At 47.3% G+C, this 23621-nt stretch overlaps 1 protein-coding gene across 4 annotated transcripts in view; it reads right to left on the bottom strand.

Moving 5' to 3' along the window:
- The window catches only part of SLC4A4 (solute carrier family 4 member 4), a 116244-nt gene extending 93027 nt beyond the window's left edge, over nt 1–23217 (bottom strand). For 3 of the 4 annotated variants that reach the window (XM_053939853.1, XM_053939855.1, XM_053939856.1), the window contains exons 1-2: nt 23093–23169; nt 4626–4699 (exon numbers count right to left, since the gene is read on the bottom strand). In XM_053939853.1, the coding sequence (XP_053795828.1) occupies nt 4626–4698 (73 nt within the window). In that variant the 5' untranslated portion in view covers nt 4699; nt 23093–23169. Of the gene's footprint in view, nt 1–4625; nt 4700–23092 lie in introns of all 4 variants that reach the window. The other variant, XM_053939857.1, reaches the window with a different exon arrangement.
- Nucleotides 23218–23621: the final 404 nt, after the last annotated feature.

The following is a 23621-nucleotide window of genomic DNA, read 5'->3' as shown; positions in this document are numbered from 1 at the left end:
CTGGACACTGCCAAGAGTAAGCACTCTCCTGAAAAATGCCATGGGGAATTAAAGCTGGAAAGGAAAGAATCTGAAGACCTGAAATCCTTCATCACAGTGTTTCAAAGGTGGGAAGATCTAAACCACCTGTCTTGTTTTTACTTAGCTGTGTGGAGCAGCACTGCATTCCAAAATCCACCTGCCATTCCCAAGTTCATAGAATCATGGAATGGTAAGGGTCAGAAGGGACCTTGAAGCTCATCCAGTTCCAGCCCCTGCCATGGGCAGGGACACCTTCCACTAGCCCAGGTTGCTCCAGGCCCCATCCAACCTGGCCATGGACACTTCCAGAGATGGGGTAGCCACGGCTTCTCTGGGCAACCTGTGCCAGGGCCTCACCATCCTCACAGGGAAGTTGTGCCAGCTGCTGTATGGAAAGAGAGGACATAGGCACTCTGAGCACAAAGGTCCTCTGAGTTTGGCTTTTGCAGGAGTAGAGCCCAGTTCAGTTTTACTGAAGCAAAACACAGCATGGTTTGCTTCTACACATAAATTAAAGGTACCAAAGAATATTAGTGAGCACATTCTGTGATCAGATTTTACCTGATTAATTTTTAAATCACATTTATTTCAAAAGCAATTAAAGACTTTGATATGAAACAGGTCATCTGGTTACTTCTGAAAATGAAGGAGGGTCTGCTTACAGTCACAGATCAAAAACAGACGGCAGGGATGAGAGGAGAAAAAGAAATCCAAGTATATGAGTATATGGGCAAATACAGCTCATTTCTCCCACTGTCAGCCTGCTGTTAATACAGGTAAAGATGTTCACAGTTATCTCTGCCCTTTTAACCTCTCTCCTCATTGATCCAACCACCAAGGACTAATCTTGGGCTTATGGCATCACACAGCTTTCTACCAGCAAAGTGCAATGACACAACCGGGTCGAGAATAGAAAGCAAGGAGGAGGAAAGTGCTAAAATGGAACAAGTAGTTATGGAACATTGTTACAAAATCCCTGGGTTAGCCTCTCTGCAGAGCACAACAGTAAATGCCACAATGATAACAGGACCTAGGAAAAGTTTCCCCTAACAGCATATTCTCCTGAATTCACTCCCACAGCAGGGCTGAGAGGTGCTATTGAAACCTTTACATTGACCATCATGTGGAAGGCAGGACAGGTATGCTGCTCCTCATTTCCTAACACATGGAGCTGGGGCGCTCCTCAGGCTTTGCAGTGGAGTCATCAGAGTTGAAACCCAGCATCCTCCACCCCACCACAGAGTCAGGGTGGCAGCGAGCCCGGGGGAAGTTACACTTAGAGAGCCAAGAATACCTTATCTCGCAGGATAAGGTGGAGCTTTACTTTTCCCCTCTTGCAAAATCGGTTATTAAGTAATCTGTTTATGTCACACATACCAGCACTCCTCACAGGGGCATTACAGCAGCACGGCATTACCTTCAAGGAAAGGAACGTGCAGTGCTCTAAATCAATGGGAAGGGTCCTCTCGCACGGCTCAGGGCAGTGCCTCTTCCTGATTTCCCCTAGGAAAGCCAACTCATACTTGCTTTCCTTCATGCTCTGCCCTAGACCCAGGCAAATCCCCTGGCTCGCCAGGTCACTTCCAGCCAAGCAACTCCTCCTAACTAACATGCACCGAATCTGCCACTGAGCCTTCTCATGGATCCAGGCAGCAGGGAGGAGCTGGAGTGGAGTAATTTCCAAATGTCAACAGCTGATATCACAGCAACACATTCCAGTGTAGGACCAGGGTGAGGTGCCACCTGAGGGACGGACTAAACCCCTGGAAGCAGGCCCAAGGGACATACTTCTGTCAGGTATGTACAGTTTCTGTTAACACTTCATTTACTCAGCGAGGGCACGAGAGACAGTTGTCCCACCCTGAAAATTTCTCAACATTTTCCTGACCAGAAATGCCCATTTTCACCCCTTCTTAAAAAGCCAAGTCCTTCCCTCTCCCCCGCACCACTACATAATCAAATTAGTGGGTGATGTGGTTGTGCAAAGTTGCTATCTCCATCCCACAGACATAACCTGTGGGCATCACTGACAAAGTGAATCATGTTCCTCTCTTTTCCCAAAGAACATGCCAAAGAGGGATGCTCAAAGCGACACCTTCAAAATTCTGTCTTCGTCTCTTTGAACTCAAAGCAACTTACAAAGCAGCAAAAGCAGCTTGGTTCCAAGGCATATTATAATGATCTGCTGGAGAGTTTTCCCATTCTCTCCTGCTAACTCCTGCTACCCTATCTCTTCTTATAAAGGTTTAAACTCCCCTTCCTCTCATGGAAGGAAAAGAAACAATCTCCTCTCTGCTCACTTTCAGTGAAATTAAGTCTCTTGATAGACACTCACCTCCTTTAAAACACCCCACTGTAAGTCCAGGAATCTAACAGGGACTTAAAAGCATCTGCACCAAGTGCCAGCCGAAGGTCTGCAACCTGACATCTTAGTCCTTCCACAGGATCTTAAACTGACAGAAGGCAGGGTTAGATTAGATACTGGGAGGAAATTCTTCCCTGCGAGGGTGGGGAGGCCCTGGCATGGGGTGCCCAGAAAAGCTGTGGCTGCCCCATTCCTGGAACTGCTGGACAGGCCTTGGAGCAACCAAGTGGAAGGTGTCCCTGCCCATGGCAGGGGGCTGGAATTAGAGATCAGTTTCAACCACAACCACTCTGTGAGCATCCAGTTCATCCCATACATGCAGACCATGACCGCACCTGGGGTGCACATTGGATACACACACGCATTACGCACACGGATCTCTGTGGAGAGACAGACGTAGCTGAGGACACACAGAGAACTGCAGAAACACCGAGGCTGGAAACATGGAGACAAATAAGATCTCTCCAAAGTGCCAAAGCCTTTAATGCTTACAGGCACTGCTGCAGTGCCCCAGATTGCCAGGCACGCTGAGAATTCCAGGCTGTCCCACTCTGCGCAGAGCAGAGCGGCTGAGCAGCAGCTCCCTGGCCGACCCACCCAAGCACCATACGTGCCCTGTGACCCTGACAGATGCCACGGCCTTGGATGCTTGGGTGATTTAGCTGGGCTGCTCCCAGGAGCCTGGCAGGAATCACACGCTGCCTTCAGCACCCCTGAGGGAATTAGCTGGCTGCACAGCTCCGGGGCTCTCCGGAGGCTCAGCCGAGCAGCTCCAGCTCCAGAGGCCTGTCGAGTACAATCAGAAGCGCTTGTTTCACCTCCGCTCCTCACTCCCCCAGCGAGATGAGCTACGACGGGTCTGTTAGCCCAGCTACACCAAATGAGGATATCCACATCGGAACAAAGGATATGAACACACCACAGCCACGAATATTACTTCAAGCGGTAACCACACTCCCTGCAGACAGTCAGAAGGACCCTCCTGCGCTCATCAACAACCACCACTTGTATTACATTCCTGGAGCATCACACGTGGCCATTGCACCTCAAACCAGCACGTAGCAACATTTAAAACAGTAAAGCATAAAAAATACCCTCTCTCTCTTTCCCGTTCCTCAAATATTTCTGCTGTGCCAAAGTGTCAATTATTCCACAAGCAAAAGGCTAATACAAACCTGACCCTGCAGACAGCAAACAGCCTCATTAAACCCAATATGGTGATTTATAGTGGCTGAGCACAGATTACTTTGTTCCAGACAGGAAGAAAACACAGACTTTTCAGTGGAAAGGACTGGCTTGGTTTGCTGGAAGTGTTCTAACTCCTCTTTTTAGAGACTATTTCCTCTCCTACTGCTGGATCCTTTCCTGTCCATTACTGTTGACAATGACATGGCTGTAACTCTACACCTTTCAACACATTTTCAACTGAAAAGCCACAGGCATTTGTTTGCAAATAAAGAAGTTAGAATAAAATTATATCCTGAAGTCAGGAGGGGAAGGATAGTTCTGCAAGGTAAAATCCTCTGCCTTCTAGGTAAAGTCCTACCCTACCCTGCTTTCCTTCTTCTCCCCTAGTAGTTTATCAAGCCCACAGACAACCAATCCTCAGAAAATGAGAAAAAGAGAATTTGCTACCATTTACTCACTCCTATCAGCTTCATCATTTTCCAGGAAGAAACTTGAAGTAAACTCCTTTAAATTCCTATTACCTTTGGGATTTCACAACATTTTTAGTTAGAGAGAAAACAAAAACACTTCCATGGGAGTCTACTCTTTCCCTATGAAGTGAGGAAACTGTTTTCTCTGTTAAAAAGTTCTTCAAGGGAAAACTCTTCTCTTTATCCTCCCGAGCCCAAAGAATAACCCAGGCAAATGTTCACTTCCCGCTTTAAGTCCACCCTGACACTTGGTACAAAATCTGCTGGTTTTTCCACTTGGCTTCTCCACCTGTCTCCACATTTCCATGCTCATGACTGCAGCAGTGATAGGCAAACATTGCAAAACAGGACTTTGGGGGAAGTGGAAGCGCGTGCCGGCAGCACGCAACAACATTCGCTCCCGAACTGAAATAGAGAATTTCTCTAAAAAGTCACTTCCACCCCGACCAAGCCTACTCATGTTTCAGTCAATTTTAGGATGAAGTACCGGGCAAACCAAAGGCACCCTGGTTCTCTGCCCATCCTACGTACAAACACCAAAGCAAAGGCACCCTTCCTCCCCAGCAGTCCAAGTCTCTTACCTTCCACTTCTTCTTCATCACATACATGTTTAAGGAAGGAAGCCCCTCTATCCAGTACTGCCTCGTCCTCCATCCTATAGTAATAGAAAAGAAAAAAGGAATGCTCAGACTTCTCCTGGAGCGAGCTGTTTGAACCAGCCCAAGTCCTGGGCAGGTTAACTTGCAAGCTGTTGTTCATGTTCCTGTGGGCACTCCTGTCCTCCTTCCAGTGCCTGCTGTTTCTTCATAGAGCTCCTTTCACATGGCGTTTGCTTTAAGCTGGCCTCACGTAGCTCCAATTCTGACCTTGAGAGGACATCAGTGGTGACAGGTGTGAACAAGGTAATCCCAGCTACAAGTCTTTGGGGGCTTTCCTGTTTCTTGTGTCTGGCTTTTCCCCCCCCCCACCTCCTTTTTTCATAAAGTACAGCCACACGGGCAGGCTTGGGGCTGTCTATGCAACAGCCAAGAGTTTGTGGGATCGCAGTTTGCCTTTGATGCCGCCCCGGCAGGCGGCAGCGGCCGAGCCACCCCGGCAGGCGAGCGGGCACACCCCACACGGCCACGGGCACGCTCCAAGCACTGCCCGGGCTCCGGCCAGCCCCTAATACCAGCACAGCACACTTGTCTGCTGCGAGCCCGGCTTTGTGTCACGTGTTGGCCTTACAGAAATCTGACATATGAGGATTATCCTGAGACCGAGCTTCAGTAAGTCAGATCATCACAGCAGTCATTTATGTGTGTCACCCATTCATTCATCCATTTGGGGAAGGGTTTTAGTGGTTGCCCTCCTTCCCCTCCCCTTTTCTCTCCACCTCTGATCTGTCTCTGCGGACAGCAGAGACTCCTAATTCCACGCTTCTGCCATTGCCATGCTTCCGCAGAGCTGCCCAGAACTCCTGCTGCTGTGGTTCCCCCACAAAATCAGATCCTGGCTGCGTTCTGAGGGTACATCTGCAAATCCACTCTTGACAAGCAAATACAAAAAAAAATAAAATAATAATAAACAAAATTGGAACTGTGTTAAATAATCTCCTTAGAGGCTAAGTACACATTTGCTGCTCACTACTGGGCAGTCGCCATGGGAGCTTTCTATCCTAATACAGCTGAGACCAAGCTGGTCACTTGTTTTCATACCAAAAATCAGGCATAAACCAACACCTTTTCCTTATATTCCCTCAGGGGAATAGGGACAAACTCGGCTCGGATTGAGACAAGGCCTTCAAAACTTCTTCCCATCCATATTGCTTCCATTCAAGATCCTCTGAGAGCAGTAGCAGCAAACACTTGTAGATTATCTTAATGGAATATTCAAATTCAGGAGGGTATAAACACTGAACAGATGAATACCAAGAGTTCAGAATGCCTTAGGGTGTCTACCTCGCGTGCCAGTGCCTGGCTACCTAACTAGAAAATAAAAAAGGAAGTACCAGAGTCACATTTCACAAAAGCAGTACCTCAGTAGCCACTCTCCCACCTCTGCCAAGTTCTCCACCGCTTTAGCCAACTCCTCCTTCACACAGGTTGTTTCTGCCTGAACTCCAGGAGCCAGAGGATTTGAAGCAGAAATTTCCCTGAGCTAGGAAAGGTGCCATTCCCCAAGCAGCTGCTGCTGGGTGCGGAGGGGTGGGACGTGCTCTTTGCCAGCACAGCACACCAAGCCAGCACTCAGGCACACACCAGCCTCCCCTGAAAGCTTCAGCTCTTCATTAAATTATTTAAGGCTATTTACGCATCTTTTCTAAGGCAATAGAAGGGAACATATTCCATTGGATACCCTCGCCTGTTTGCAATGATCGTAAAGGCACAACCTCATATTTTTTTAATTATTTTTTTCCTGCAAAGCAGCAGAGTAGCTCCTTGCTATAAACTCAGCTGGAAACAGCTAGAACAGATGGGACTGGATTTCCAGACCAAACCCAAACTACAGGACCTTTATTCCTCTGTAAAGTCTGTACTTATCCTAGCATTCAGCTCCATTCCCTGAGCACTCACACATGTGCAGGTGTGTAACCCACCTGTGTGTCCCACAGCTCTGCTGAAGCCGTGTCCCAAGGCCAGCTCCTCCAGCCTAGGCAACATTAGTCCAGGCATGGAGCAACTGAGCAGCAACAGTGTGATAGAGCAGAGAAAGGCAAAGGAAGGGAGCAATGTCCACTGCCTGCAAGGGATACAGTGCTGAGAATTCACCAGCTGCCATCTCCTTGGGCGAATGTCTGCTCATCCTCCCCATGACAGCAGAGCATCCTCCCAAGCATCATCCTGCCAGTGCTGAGCATCCACAGCAGGGGGAATGGCCCCCACCTTCCCAGGAACATCACACTGCGTTTTTAGCTCCAGAGGGCTGGAAAACTGATCAGCAAGGCTGATGCTTTCTCTGAAACTTGTATCCGAAGGAGCTGGGGGGTTTAAAGGGCCAGGAATAGAGCTTGGGTCGCCTTGGCACAGTGCCCCGGCTCTAATCCACAGGAGTTTAGTGATTAGACTCCAAGCACCACCTCCCTTGACTTGGTCTTTTCTGCCCTTCTCAGATTATCACAGGATTTCTGTGGGCCAAAATCTAGCAAAAAAACATCCTTTACCACTTTGCATGGGGAAACTATTTCAGCCTCCTGGAATTTTTCAAATACCATGAAATGGGAGTTGCAGAAATTAAAAAGAAAAAAAATAGTGATGTGGAACAAGAAGAAAATCTTCCCTTGAGTCTTCAGAGGAAAACTGGCAGACTCCTGTTGGTGAAGCACTGCAGCAAGACCATTATCCCATGGAAGACACACATGGACTGGAGAGAAGAAAGCATGTAAAAAATGTTAGGGTCTCTGATGAGAAATGTGCCATCAGTAAAGCCTGGTTTACCAACTCCTTGTTGGAAGGTAAAGGGGTTTTCAGGCGTTTCTTGTCTAGATCCACACCCTCGTGACTGCTGCTTCAACATTTTGGAAACAAACCTAAAAAAAAAAAAATTAAAAAATATTGGGCTTCTATTTTCAGGGTCTGACAGAATATGCTCCAGTGAAAAAACACGAACTGCTTGAGTAACTGGCCTCTCCGGGACGATGATTAGATCAGTGCCAAACATTTTTAGAAATGATGTTATGTGTCAATAGGATTTGAACAAGAGTCACACACGGCCAGCAGCAACTCTGCTCTGCCTGCAAAGTGCCAGCAGATACAGCTCACAGAAATATTCTGCCCAGCTACTCGGAAAGAACAAGACCAGTTTAGTACTAGTAGGGATCCCAGACTTGCTAATGGCTGTGCTCATCTGCCAGCATCTGTTCTGCTCATCACAACATGAATTCTTCCTGCAGGTCTCTGGTTGCAGCACCAAACACTTGCACTGCATCTTCCAGGCAGTGCAAAGCAGCAAGTAACCTCGGAGTTACCGCTCCCCGTGCTACTCCAGGCAGAGGCAGGCTGCCAGCTCCCCTGGGAGATGGAGTGCTGCCACCGCCCGGCTGCTCAGCTCCAGAGCTGTCAAACTTGGAAGACTGAGGGCTGGAGAGAGGGAAAGTGGTGTTTGGTGTAAATATAAAAAGGACTGATGTGGCAACACGAGATGTTGCGCGGAGTTACAACTCGCCAGAGTGAATAAATGCCTAACAGAGCTGGGGAGCCAGTGGGGAGAGTTACTGCTCGCTGATAAGCTTTTACGATTCTGCCCATTTCCAACGGCTTTTGCAATCAGGAAGAAACTCCAGCAAACTCTGAACTGCACAAGGAAAAGAAACGAAGCCAGTTCCGTAACTGGAGCAGCGTAACACAGAGCCGTGAGAAAGTCACATTAAAGAGCAGCCCAACGAGCTGGGGCATGGAGTGGGGTCAAGGGCTGAGGGAGGAGGGAGAGCTCCAGGTCACAGAGCAGCAGCGCCGGCAGCAGGGCTCCCGGCGGGGTGCCTGCCGAGCTGCACCACACAGCACCCGCTATGCCACAGCTCTGCCAGGCAGCTGTGGGGAAGCTCTCCACTCTCCCAGGAAAGGCAAGGGAACTAACATCTTCCAGAGTGTGCAAAGTAAACCACCCTGTCTGCTTCACAGAACACAGCACTAGTGACCTGTCAGGACTGTTTCCTCAGAAAACTACCGTGATCTAAGTGAAGTGGGAAGGCATGGATGGGGATGCTGCGGGAGAAAAGACAAACCCAAACTTACGGCGCACGAGGCATTGTGGGCTGAGCTGTTTGGCAGGTCCCAAATCCCACAAGATTTACCCTGGATCTACCACATACTGCTCCCCCTCACCACATACCTCCCAAACACAAAAGGGGAGACTTGTTCTGGTAGGATACATCCACAACCTGACACTGCTTCCCACAGGTGTAACCAACACTGCTTGTGACAACCAGCATCATCCAACCTTCAACTACAGATGGATCAACACAGATGGATCGGCCAGACCCGAAGGCTCCCACAGATGGGACCTGGACCCGAGCAGAGAGAAGAGCCACCAAAGGCTTCCCTGCCAGTGACACCCAGTGCCCTCACCAAGCCACCCAGGTTAGATGCCAAGTGTGTGTGGGTACGTGTATGAGCATCCCAAAAGGAACGAGTCAGCAAGCCAAACAGGCTGCTTCTGTCAGCGGGCTGTGGGGGAGACAGAGATAACATTATTCCTTCTCTCTGCAACCTGTGAAGCATTCAGACACTACAATTGTAGTGACCAAGTAAACAGGAAACCAGGAAGGAGACTTGGTCCCAGCTGATGCTCTCACAGCCCATATGCAAATGCGTGAATAAACAGACCTAATGTGACCAATTCCTTTTTAGGGCCCTGATGTGTTCTCGTTTTCTCACATACTTGCATATGGACTCTATCACACAGAAAAAAAGAGCTTCTGACTATACTCAGCACAGCCTGGTTGATGCACTTTTGGAACATGTTGCCAAATTTATCCTGGATGCATTTTCCCCTGTCAGCTCTAAAGCAGCATTTATTTACAAGCTTTCTCAGCAAAAGGCTGTACTCACTGGAGCAAAGCAGGACAGAACCCCCTGCTTTGCACACAAAGAACTTGCACCGTAATATTTATAAACCAAATAAATTCCCAATTAAGTCACCTCATTAGGTGAAATGTTTCCCTCTATGGAGGTGTTCTCAGGGATTGAAATTAAGCCCCATGACAGGATTTAAATAGGAGTCTCAGTTCTTGACTAAATCTTGTTTTCAAAAACTCTTACAGACTGGAACGTCAAGAACTCTAAATGTTTTATCTCAACTCACAGGTGAAGTCTGTGAGAGCACCTTCCTGAAACCAAGGTAACAAACATTTGAATTCATTATGGCAATATAAGTTCTATCACCTGGATTTCAATTTTGATACCCAACAACTTCGGAAGAACTCTTGAAGTTGGATAGGTTCCAAAAATGAAGTAACTACTAGGAAAAGCAATCAGGAGTGAATGAAGTTACAGCTTTCTTCTGCACAAACAATAATGTAACACTATCAAAACACACGGAAATAAAAGGGGAACACTGTCACTGGATGCCGGGGCAGGTGTAACAGTTGAAGCCTTTGCTTCATTGTGATTAAATGACTTACCATAAAATGACATGACTACAAAAACTGATAAAGTCAGCTGCCTCTTCAGCTGGGGACTCTGCAAGAAGAAGGCTGCCTTGCACTCCAGCTTCATTTGAGAACTGCAGGATCTCAGTGCAAGCCCCTCTCCAGGACAGGGTGAACCTCTGCTGCCGAGCACCTGGCTCCTGACACATCCCACATCCATCTGCTGTATTTCATGTAGCTAGAGCCAGGAGAAGGTACAGAGACACCCTGTAAGGAATTCAAGCTTGCTCTTTGGCAGGAGCTTTGGGGGATGGAACCAAATGAGATGAATCCACAGGAAGAAGTGATTGTGGACTGCAAATATTATGAATGTATCTATTTGAGGATAACATAAACCAGACATTTTTGTAGCTTTGTTTTCTGGAAAGGATGAAATAGAAATCACAAAAAAAAAGCTTTCTCTAGAGGCAGAGTGGCATTAGGTTTTAAACCCATGAGCAGTAGTGGATTTTTCCTAAAAATTATTATTTCAAGGCAGCCTGTGGCATCTGAACTATTTTTGGCTATTTATTACTGTGACAATGTTATGTCCTGCAATATTTTTGTTACAGTTTTATGCCTGAGAGGCAACCTCTTACTTGACCATGTGTCTATTTGAAACCAATGCTGGTTTCTACAGTAGCCGCTCCTTGTTCCAGCCTCTTGTAAGAGTTCTTTTTAAGGAATCTGTGACTAAGTGTGCTGTGTCACACACAGGAGCAGGTATCATGGGCTAAGAAGCAGAGCAACGTTTCAAGTGTGTATTTTACATCAGCTCAGCACACAATTTTCAAAGTACAGGAGATCTGGATACTCCTATAGAGAAGCCTGGACAAAGAAACAGCAACTGCAGGAAACTTCCAGCATCTACTGCACATTGCTCACCTGGAACCTCCAAAAGCAAGGCATGGGAAGCCTGAGGCAAATTCCCAACTATAAATGAGGATGTTAGAGTGAGCAGCTTGGTCCTGTGTCTAAAAGCAAAGAGTTATCTGGGCTGGGCGGTGCTGGGTTTAAGTCCATTTCCCACTGAGCAAAAGAACAGGCAAGTGTGTACAATGAGGGGTGGGGCAGCACACCACTGGCACCACTCACCCAGGGCTGCTTTTCTCCAGGGAAAACAGCCTGGCACGCTCAATCCTGGCTTTCCAGCAAGCAGCTAGCTCCTGCACTTGTCCTCTCCTTAGACTGCTTTGTGGGGGGAGTTCACCATAGCAATCATACCACTCAAAAGGTGTGAGACCAGCTCAAAGCTTAATTTCACCTCTGTAATTACAGTCTGAAGCTTTTCCCTTCCCTCAGGCTTCCAACTGTCAAGTGCACAATTCCTAGAGCTGCATATTGTCCCACCAACTAATTCCAAAATGCTGGAGCCCTTCTAAAAGCATCATAAATCTCTGGGCCAGTGATGGTAACATGGGTACAGAGTGTGTGCTGGCTTCCTGCTGCAAGGAGGACAGACAAGACCTGATCCAGCACAATCCAGACTTGAGCTCTGGCTGGCAGAGGCAGAAAGCCTGGTTGTGTAAAACCTTTTGGACATATCTGAAGCAGCCAAGGGAGCTAATGCACTCTCAGCACTTCCCAGAGTGCAGGCGCAGCGTTTCTGATCCAGTTCTTGGCATTCTGAAGCGATACGTGGATTCACAATATGCTGGTTTCAAAAACATAATCTAGCATAAAGGATGTTTTTAACATGGATCATTTTGGGAATCTGCTTAACCACTCGCATGGCAAGTTACACAAGCAGGAACTTCTCAAAGTGCACTTACCCCCAAATGATGCAAACTTTACCCGGTTAGTAGATTATGGTCTCTGTAAAATTGCAATGCTTCCACGTTGGAGCAGTTGCTCCAATGTAAGAAAGATGTGATACCATTTGAGTTCACCTCCAAAGGAGTGTGGAGAGAGCATAGAGCTGTAAAACTAAAACAGAAGGGCAAAGCCATCCAAACCATATGCCAACACACCCAAGACTCAGGCAGAAGAAAAGACTCCAAAAATATCAGACAAGGAAAAAAACAGTGGGCTTTGGATCTCATCCTCACTTGAGTGCCAACTGTTCATCCAGAAGACTTTATAGTGACCATTCCCAGGGGTGATGAGACAAAATCTCTGCTGAGGAAGGTCACTGGCATTGGTCCTGGTGCATGCATCAAATCCTAATTCAATAATAGACACTCAAAACTAATGCAGACCTGAGAGCCAGAAATGCAAACAGCCAGATTTCAAACTAAATGCCCTTCTTGCCTTCACTGGCTGCACTGGGAAGAAAAAAAAAAAAAACTAACAACCTAAACCCAGAGGAAAAAAACCAACAAACCAAAACACAAAAAGCCACAAAAACACCCCAAAAAACACAAAACCACAAGCCAGTGGAAACTTACTGAAGATAAAGAAATGTTTCCTGACAGAAGAGGAGAGAGGGGAGCGAAATGCAAAACCAAGTTATTTTATAACTTGAGACTGAAGAAAAGAATTTCATCACTTCCACCAATTTAAGCTCTAGTCAGAAGAGAGTCAGTCACAGCCCAGAGCAGCATGGACCTGGGTAGCCATTCTGCCTCCCAAGAGTGCCAAGTGCTCAAGAAAACACTGATTACACCAGCACAAGCCACAGAGCCAGAAGGATACAGGTCCCTCACAAGTGATACCCACGAGGATCACTAAGCAGAAACACAACTGCAAGTGACAATTCAGTTCCACACAGCCACAGATCGTGCTCCAGCTCCTGGGAGAGCATCTGCTGTGCCTTCCGGGGGCTGTGATCAGGCTGTTGGGACAACCACATGTGTGGTGTCTGGCTATCACGAACCAGTGATATTATATATTATACCTACAGTCAGGAAAACTTCCCCGCCTCAAAATTTCACGTGGTATCAGAGGGGCAGGTTGGTAGGAAACAGCTGTTCCAGAGCACTGGCAGCCACTGGAATATAACACAGTCTGGGGGAACCTCACTGCCATGGCCACTAGCCCACAGAGAGCTCATCCACGCAGCCACACACTTGCAAGTGCCTACAGAGAAAGCAAAGGGGGATTTTGTACACTTCTAGGGAACAGGTCACAGGAGCACTGAGCAAACCATCACCTTCAAGTGCCTCTTGCTCCTCCGTGCACGCAGCTTGTGAGAGCAACACGTTGTGGTGACCCGCTTGGTACCTCAGCTCGGGCGCGTGATACCGGCCAGGAGCAGGCCGAGCCTGTGATCGTTACACTCAGCCCTGCAGACCAATTAGTCATTAATAAGAGTCTGGCCCAGAGCAGGCAGGGGCACATGATCGCGTTCTCACGGCATTAGTCAGCAGACGCAGCGATACGGGCTCCTTCACCGGGACACCAGCTCCACCGGGACGAACATGATGCAGCATAAAAGCAGAGTGGTATGAGCAGACAACACATGATCCTGCATAAAGGCAATCCATTTAGCAATGTTCAACTCACCTCACCAGCAAAATGTCTTTGCTTCTGGACTGGCATTTTGCTCCATGGAGAGTCAGGTTCTTAATTTGGTTCTCAGTGCCCTAAAGCTGCGATTACTGTATCCTCCAACCACGGCCAAGAGCGCAGAACCCAACTGCTGAGCAGGCAACTCCCAAGTTTTAACAAGACTGTCCTCTACGTGACATCCATTTAAGGGCAGCTCAAAATAGACTTATTCATATCAGCCTAAAACAAGACTGTGAAGAAAACAACAACCCGAGAGCTGAAAAGTAATCTCTTGCCAGAAAGTACTCACAGCTACTTCTTCTGAACTCCTTCCTTGTGACCCATCAGTGTTGTCCGGAAGAACAACTTGTGGGACAAAACTGGTAGGAACACAGCGATGCTGATAAGCAGCACTGTTGCAGGACGTCCCGTGGCCCCCAGAGTAACCTAAGCAGCAGTATAATGACTACTGAGCTTGGACAAAAGAGCAAGCAGACTTCTGCAAGAGAAGAGAAAATGAGACTTTACCATCAGTCTTTCAGTGTCTGGAAAACTTCATCTGCTCTAGGAATGGACTATGAAAAAAGCATCTGGATAGAGGAAACCTAAAAAATTAAGATCACTTGCATCTTCCTTTACCAAAGGAAGGCTACTCAGCCTCCTCTGCTGCCACTTACAAAAGTTTGTCATTGCAATGAGCTCCTCTCCCTGCATGGCAGTTGGCTCCCTCTGACTCCAGATCATTAGTCTATAAACATGAACTTCCCAGGTATTCCTCAAATGTTCTCTTCAGACTTCCCATGTGCCTGTACAATTCAGCCCTTTACCCATTAGGGTTTCAAGCGATAGCATTTTGACATGAGCAAGCGCTATAAAAAAGATTTTACAGGTCCCACATTCTCTCTCCTCTTCCTCCAGAACTCTGTATAAAGCAAGAGTTGCTACTTCTGCTTTAGGAACTATAAACTCAAAGGCATCCTCAAGAACCACAGCAGATATAACATTCTGTGTTGTTCTGTCTGGGGTACAGCTAATTTTCTTCTCAGTATCTAGTACGGGGCTACGGCTTGGATTTGTGCTGGAAACACACAATTCACAAATGGGAATTCACCAATGTTGTAGTTACTGCCCTGGGAGCGAGCAAGCAGTGGTGCAGCACTTGGTTGCCAGCTGGGGTTAAATCAGGACGGTCCTTTTTGGCGTCCAGTACAGGGCACAAAGGGTTCAAAATAACGGCAGATTTGATTGGAATGTGCTAGGTGGAATTCACAGCTGTCATAGCTGTATGGATACTAATCAGCAGGCTCCTGTCTTGCCATGGGCACGCTTGCCTGGCTGCATGTGGTGCCTAGAGGTCGTCAGGGGCAGCTTTTGCTTTCGGTGCTCACCGTGGTGCTTATCAGGCTGCTCTGCTGGGCCTGGGAATGCTCTGATAACAGCAATGACGACGATGTGCCCAGGCTGGCGGGGCCCAGCACAGGGCTACCGTGCTGCTGTCCTGGGGAGGCTGCAACTACAGTGGGAGCTTGAGCCAACGGGCTGTGACCTGTGATGATATCCCAAAGGATAACTCCAGGCTGGAGAAGGTACATCTCAAAGCATCTGGCCAGGCCCACGCTGCAGCAGGTACACCCTGAAGCATCAGCGGCCGTGCATGAGGACATGCTGGAATCCCTCACAGCTCATGGTGATCACCCACCATCTGCTTTCATCCTCTTTTCCACATGCATCTGCCTAAAACACTGGAGGCAGCCATCCTTTCACAAGAAGCCTCGGGAGAACAACTTTCTGTAACAGGCCTGAAATGGTTGGCTTTGGCAATAGATATTCATAAAAGCACAAGCACCTTTTCCACTCCTTTTTTAAGCTGTCAGGGTCACCACGGCTGAACCCAGACATGGTCATCAGTCACACATTTCTTGGAGACACCTGTTAACAAAGAAGGGCTTTATGCCCAGCACCTAATTGCAACATGGCTGTTTAAAGGTAAACCGGAACTGGGCTGCAGTAATATTAAATCCCAGTTATCTGCATCCATTATCTTGCTTTTTTTTATTGCTAAGTGGAATGACTGGTCTGGGAAGAGAGCCAGAAAAGTTGGGCCGATACCACAGATCAAGACTTCATAGAGATTTCTGAGAATTACAAGTTAAGGGTCACATCCAGAATTGAACTGACTGCTCCACAAAAACCCACAGGTACCTCCACTGAGTCACAAGTCAAGCCTTTCCAGGAAAACAGCTGTTGGCAACCCAAGGCATCACTAGATGAGGAATACTTAATGCAAAGGTGTCCTATTCACCACTTAGAATTAAAAAGGCAAACAGGTTCATTCAAGAAGAGTGGCCCCATTCATAGAAAAGTTATTACAGAAACTTTTAGAGTTCACAGGAATCTCTGCACACCCACATTTCTGAAGATTCAGGGGACATCCAGGTTACTTGCTGGGAGAGACATTTTGACCATGATGAGCTTACGTTGTTTTTTCAGTGCTTTTTAACAAATTAAGTTGCATAGCTAATGTTCAGTGAACTCGGCTCTTTTAGCTTGATCTTTAACTCGAGTAATTATCTTAAAAGCTGGAGACACGATCTCCCTTTACTCAGTCTCTGGAGAGGATTCTGACACTGGAACACACAGTTGGGGTTTTTTCACAGGGTTGTTTTGCAGCATATTCCCTTTCAACAAAATTTATACACTGTATTCCTGGCAAAGGGAAGAGAGCCGTGATCCAAGCAAAACTTTGGAAATACAGAGGTCTTCCTTTTGCAGCAATTCCTGCCATTCCACTGTTTTGTTCACAGGTCCAGAGTGTCCATCCTGTTAAATTACAGTCCAAGGACGGCAGTTACATGCCTGCTCCTTCAAGTTCTACTGCAAATAGGTGCAAGCCATGAAGCTGAGCACTCAGAGCATCCTGGCTGGAGCTCCATGCCCACAATAGCCAAGAAAGGGCGCCTGGGCTTGCCTTGCCGATGAAGCATGGGCCTAAGCCCACGCTCGAGCCCAGGCTTGCTCGCATTCCTTCTATGCTAGCAGGCTCTCAGGCTGAACTTGAGAGCGTTGCCGAGGTGGCAACACAAAGCCCAGCAGACCCAAAGATCAGCAAGGTGCCTCATACAAGCCAGAACCCTCCAGAATGCCATGGCTGGAACCGCGCACCCGCCACGTCAGGCACAGTGCAAAACCTCTTCCCCAGGCACAGGAAAGCCCAATGGACACAGAAGGCCTTCTCCAAGCTTGTATGACATGGGAGCTGTACGTCATGGGAGACAGCCAGCCTTTGCTTCTAAAGCCCAGCATTGGTATAGAAATTGATCATTCACCACTGATTAAAAGGGAGAAACTTACTCTTTCATCCTGCATGAGAAGCGCTCACAGTGTTACAGGGAATCATTGCATCTATCAAGTTCCAGTAGAAGCAGTTCTTGCTCTTGGGCAACAATAACCTCCTTTCCATGCACATTCCGGTGATGTGCCAATAACACAACAGAGAAACAAATGCTCTCTGAAATGGAGAGCATTTCAATATCCATTCAAGTTATCTTTTCCAAAGGTTCACGGAATGTCATCCGAGAGGTGAACTGGGACTAAAAAGACAAGCTAGGCAGGTGGACAATTGATGGTTCTAAGTTCATTCCAACTTCACTCTGAATCAATACTCCATTCTACAGCCTCTCTCTAACACCACCCTCCAAGTGCCTATCAAAGATGCACTCAAGACTTTGCACTGGTCTTTCACTGATTTCCAACCCCACCCCACAAGCAGCTCATGGCTGCAATCCAGACTTTGTCCCTGCACCTCTCTGGCCCCACTCGATTAATTCTCCCCACACACTGTCCTATCTCAGCACACATTTCTTCCGTTCATGCTGGTGGAACTACTCATGCAGGACTCACCCCAGCACTGCACTTCAGCATGGCCTTAAAGGCCAATGAGTTGAATTGCCTCAAGGCCAGAAGTCACCTGCGCTGAAGTATTTTGTGGGACTAAGGCAACAGCTCCACATTTCCAACCTTTCTCACTGCACTGATAGAGGTGTCGCTGCGCTGAGACTCCATCATCGGCACTACAAACACGTCCGGCACTGCTCCCATGAAATGCCACACTGACACTTCTACTGGGACAATACTGCTCAAACCCCATCACTGCTCACCTGAGAGATCATGAGATGTCAAACAATGGATGTGGAACACTCCCACGGCACCACACACTGGCTTGCTGTGCCATCGAGGCTCTGGAACGGAGCTTTGCTGGGGACACAAGAGAACAAAGCCCCATCTATTTTCCCCTGGGGATGATTGTTCCTGCCCAGAAGAACACACAGGCAGCTCTGTTGAGCAGGGCTGCTGGTCTTGAGCCGTGCTCTGTGTCTGCTGAATGCACAAAGTGTCAGCCAGGGAAGTGAGCTCAGACTAGACAAATTTAATAAGAATTTAGGTAACATCCGCTTCAAGATGACCACATTTGCTAACTCTGATACCTCAGCAAAATGTGCAGGTCCAGTTCCTGGGTATAAGAAATACACCTCAATTCCAGTGCAACAGACAGGTTTGATGTGCTCTAATGCCACTTTTCCTTGAGCTACTGAGCAACTATTGCCCAGCTTCATTCTTATCAACCTCATATTTAGCAGCCTTGATGAAAAGACCTTTACGCTTACTTCGAAGGGCTGACAATGTGTCTGAAGTGTTATACAGTCACTGGTACAATAAAAGCAATTACCTTTTGCAACCTTCTGTTCAAGGTTAAGAGTTGAAATGAGCTCAGTAAACCTTCAAGATGTGATTAAAATGAAGTAAAAACTTATTAAAAAACCTTAAGAGGAAAACACCATAATCTTCAAGTTGCACACACCACTGAAAGAGAGACCCAAGTTCTCTTTCTGCACCTACTGTGCAAAATAGAGAAAACTGAAAAATTTTAGTAAAGATGAGTAGTTGGCATGCAAGACTTCAGTTGTCATCTTTGCCATCAGATTACACATCTGCACAGTCATCAAAATCAAAGCGTTTGCATGTTTTGCTCAGAAAAAGTAGCAGAAAAAGACAGAACACACCACAGGAATAACTCCTATGTGAAAAAAGGCAAAAATTTGTTGGACATGCAAACCCACCAGGACTTCTTGCATAATACCAGCTCATTGTAATAACTTTCAAAAGAAAGTAAAATTCAATCTCCCCCGGGGAACAATCACATCAAATATCAGCAACCTTGTGGATGAGCAGCAGTCACCTCACAGAGGTCAAAAGAAGAGGTACCCTAGCTCTGTATTATTTATAGATTATATATGTTTATTATTAATAATAATATATTACTAACTATAATTTGAATAAAATGAAATAGCTTTTATAATCATCATTAATAACAGAATGAAGTGATTTGCGTAATCCTCAGTTTTAAAAAGTCATGGAACAATTCCCACCACCAAGTTCTTCAACTCACTTTGGGATGCCAGAAGTATGGATCAATACTTATGAAAGGAAAATTAAAGCTTATTTCAAGACAGAATTAATACAGAGTATTTAGCAAGTATTTATTATATGCTAGTAAAACAGAAATATGATCCTGTTCCCCTATAAAGGTAGTTATATAATGCAGCTAGGATGTTAAACACTTGGAAAATTCTCTCCCCCCACAAAAAGAATTTCCTTAGGAGTCGAAAGTATATAGACCAGTCATATTCTTTCTCTCCATACATATTTATATATATAAATAATAAATCTATTTTATATCCCCCCATAGTCTCTGTTTTACTTTGGCAGCAGACTAAAACAGAATAGTCTCTGTTTTACTAAGAGCACACGTTTCTGGAATTCAGAAGCTGAAAGTTCATTTGCACCGCAGACTCAAAGGATTCTGATATTAGTGACAGGGAATCAACTCTTCTGGTTTTTCTGGTGAGAAAATGAGATAAAACCAGGGCCGTCTGCAACCTCCTCTGCTGTGCTCAGAAGGCTCAGCCATACTCCCACAGCATGGATCTACATGCCTACTGAATTTGGACAGAAATCCACTGTTCCAAATCAAAACTGAACGCCAAGAACTGAGATGTAGCTTTCTCTGATTTTCAAATTTCTCATAAATCTCTATGCAACTCCACCGCACTGCCAGTCCCTATGGCAAGTTCAAATACGTTCCTATGTGAAAGACTCATAATTGTGTGACAGTAATTCAAAGACATTTTTATCTCTTCAGTTAATGTAATTAAGCCATTGAAAAGCAAGAGCTCTGCAGCTTTTTACTTATGCTACGCACTCTTTTATCACTCAATTATGGGTGCAGTCACTGTCTTTGACACTGTCCAACAGCAATAAAAAGCATTCCTGCCACAAACTGCGCACAAACCTGAGCAAACTCAGGAGAAACAAGATGCTACAGTGACTCAAAGTTCAAGGGCAGGGAGGCAGAAGCCTTGCTTTGAGTGGTTGTGGGAATTCACTGCAACCTTGACCATTTTATAGCTGTATTTTCATTTCAACCCACACAGTGCACAGCTTTCTTAACAGAGTTTAGAGAAAGACCTCTGCCTCCCCATCCAAGTCCTTATGTTTTGAGGGAGCACAAAAGAGGAGCTTTCCTTCCACCAGACGCAGCAGAATGACACAGACACGTGCTCCTTTATCAATATTAACCATAAACTGCTATTACTGGGTTTTCAAAGAGCACTCCCCCCCTTCTGAGCCTTCTAAGTGGATTTGAAGCCGGAAGCAGCTAATTGACTTGGAACGAGGAGTTATCAGTACCCTTTTAATTTGCTCAAAGCAAAAGTTCAAATTCTAAACCTAATGCACACAGCAAATACTTGCAAGGCGGATCGCTGGAGCGTGACAAGGATGCTCTCGCGGTGGGGCCATGAAGGCATCTCACCAGCACCGAGGGACCCAGCGGTGCCGCAGCGCCGTGAACGCTGCTGCCAACAAGGCACCCTCAAATCCTCCTTCCAAGCTCTCTGGTTCTCCCAGCCCGTGGGTAGGAACTGGAGTGCAGACCAGTAAAAGCCGTGCTATTTTGATACGGACGTGTATAACAACATCACAGCATAAAATCCAAAAAATTAAATTAAAGAAGAGAATTTGATTTACTAGCAAATCCGCACTAACAGATGGCATGTACACACACAGGAGCATCACTTGCTGAACCCACATGGCTCATTTTTGGGCACCCACCTCCCAAAAAAGCATATTTCCCCCAGCATTTCCTTTCTCAAAGCAACACCTTTCCCTTTATGACTGCATCTTTCTGGCAAGGCAGCACCTCTGACTGCAAATAGCTGTTCACACACTTACTGGCAGAAAAATAAGAACAGGTCTTTTTTCTTTAGCCTCTCACGCAGCTATTTTCCTTCACAACCTTGCCCAAAACCCCTTCCAGCTTATTAACTACAGCTGTCCAGTGTGGCAGCATTAGAAAACCTTCAGCCAGAGACATACTCAGCTCCCTCCACCCTCTCTGTAAGCAGGTAGATCTGAAAACAAAAGGAGTTATAGATTTTTCCTTGTCACGGGGATGTTTTTCTTTGAACTGCACTTCGTGCATAAATTCAACCTTTTCTTATCAGCCTAAGACATCGCTAACCGAAGCATTTACCCTGCACCCACTGCATTTTAAAAGCTCCTCTTAAAACCTGCTGCAAGCGATACCACAAGACAGCATCAGTACATGAGGCTGTTTTCTGGCCGCAGAGAAGTTTCAAGATTTAAAATTGTAACATGGAAGTCTAAGGGAAAAACCTGCACAGTTCTGAGCTGCAGAAAATCCTGCCAGACCTTGCTGGGAGCAGACCGGATGAGTGCAGGGTGTTACCTTGCCAGGAATGCCCTGTGCACACAAATGAAAGCTTCATCTCTCCTCCCCATAGCTGGAAAAAGAAAAAGGAAAAGAAGAAAAGATCCATAATTCCTTCTCACCCCAGCACCACACCTTGCTCCCCACTCATCTGAGGTCAGCAGTGTACAGTTGCCATTCCCTTGAAATCTTGGGAATGGAGGTCCCTGAAGCCAAGCAACTGCTTTTAAAAATGTGAAATTCACACTCAGTAGAGGCAAAGTGTAAGTTACAAGCAAATCCTCCTATTTTTCTTTGGAACTTGAAAGTCTGTGTTTCCTTCCTAGGAAGCTGAAGAATAATCCCTGCAGATTGCACTAGTATTTGCCCTTCCAATCCCACTGACCCTCAGCAGCAGGTGAAGTTGATGAGAGCTAAAATCACCAGCTGAAACCAGGCTTTGCAAAATTAACTCTTTCAGGAGTCATCAGAAAAAGTCTTTGAGCCTGGAATGGCAGTTCAGGAAAGGACTAGGACATATCAGCTTATGTACAATGCTCTGAGCAAGCACAGATGCAAACAGTCCCGTTTAATTACTTGGCACAGGACTGGAAATTGTGAGAACAAAATGAAGCCTCTCATTCAGTAGTTGCTGGGGTTTGGGAGCCTGAAGGTTGCTTTGGTCAGGGGGCCTCTGCACAATTTCCTACTGATCTCAACCAGAATAAGAACTAGGTGTATTCCTGCAGCCTATCACACCAACACTTAGCAACATACTCTGTCCCACATACAATATATACAACTCTGCACTTTTTGTTAAATCCAACTAGTGAAGTTTTTGGGTGGGTTTTTTTTTTGGTTGGGTGGTTGGTTAGGGTTTTTTGGGTTTTTTTGTTGGTTTGTTTGGTTTTTTGGGTTTTTTTTGTTTTTTGTTGTTTTTTTTTTTTTTTGGTTGGTTGGTTGGTTTTTTTTTTTAACAGAAAATATGTACATTATAGGAACAACCAGAACGAAGTCCCTAAGCTGGAAGCACGCACACAAAGTCAAGTTCAGATGCACAGTAAGTGCACCTCTCAGACACAAAAGGAGCAAGTACCTATATACAGTACATGGAGCAGCTCTCCGAAGGAGCTGCTACTGCTCGGATCTGCCCCAGGGCACGACCTTGCTCCTTACGCACCCAACTTTACTAAAAGGAGCAGCTTTGCGGAACGACTCCACGGAGCTGCCGCCACGCACCCCGAGCCCCGCTCTCCTGGGAGAGCCCGGTGCCTTTTTCCATCATGTCGTGGGAGCTCCCTGCACATCCGAGTGCTCCTCCTGAACGCGAGGGCTAAAGGGATGCGCTCCGAATAGAAGAAAATCCGTTAGTAACTAACGTTGTAAAGAAAAATGAACAAGCCTAAGGATGGCTAAATCCTCGTTTTCCCGTGTGCTCTCGCTCTGGATGGCAGCGCTTCACGGGAAGCACAGAAAGGGCAAACAAACAGCGAAGAGCTGCTCTTGGATAATAAAACACTCCATGCGACCATATACCAGGTGGAAAACTGGAAACCTGGGAAAGACGAGGCTGCCTATTCAGCGGCTGCTAACAACTCATTGAAGATGAACTGAAACGGTAAAGAAAGTTTTCAAAGACCATGCAGCGTTCTAAAAGTTGGCTCCAGCAGAGCTGGGCACCGGAAAAGACACCGAGGAGGGAGAAATGTAGCCCGGCGTTTCCACCCCCGTTCCTGCTCACTCACCTCCGGGGCTCGGGCTTGCGGCGCTCCTCCAGCTTGGCGGCGGGCGGGGGCTGCGGGGCAGCCGGGGCGGCGGGCGGACGCTGCGGACGGGCTGCGGACGGGCTCAGTGGGGCATGGCGGGGACCCTACACCTGCCCCTCCGTGCGCCTGTCCGTGTCGATGAGCGCCCGCGGCAGCCCGAGCGAGCGGCGCGGCTGTGCTGGCGGCGCCGGCCCGGGCCCGCATTTAAAGCCGCCGGCGGGCTCGGCCGTCCCCTCACCCGCTCCCATCCCGGCCCGTCCCGTCCCATCCCATCCCCGGCCGCCGCTCGGCGTCACGGGGCCCGGGGCGGGGAGGCCGGAGGAGGAGTCTGAGGGCCGGGGCTGCGGTTCCCCGCCCCGAGCTCCGAGCCGCGTCGGGGCAGGTGCGGACTTCCACGGCTGGGAGCGGAGGGCGGGGGCGGCCGCGGGACACCCGCCCCCCGCTGGGACTGGGCCACGGCCACCCTGTGCCTAAGGAGCAGGGGGATGCTTTCCCTGGGGCGGGTGGC

The sequence above is a fragment of the Vidua chalybeata genome, chromosome 4 (genome assembly GCF_026979565.1).
Source record: "Vidua chalybeata isolate OUT-0048 chromosome 4, bVidCha1 merged haplotype, whole genome shotgun sequence".
NCBI lineage: Eukaryota > Metazoa > Chordata > Aves > Passeriformes > Viduidae > Vidua > Vidua chalybeata.
The sequence above is the reverse complement of the archived record's forward strand: the minus strand, read 5'-3'. Positions and strand labels throughout refer to the sequence as shown.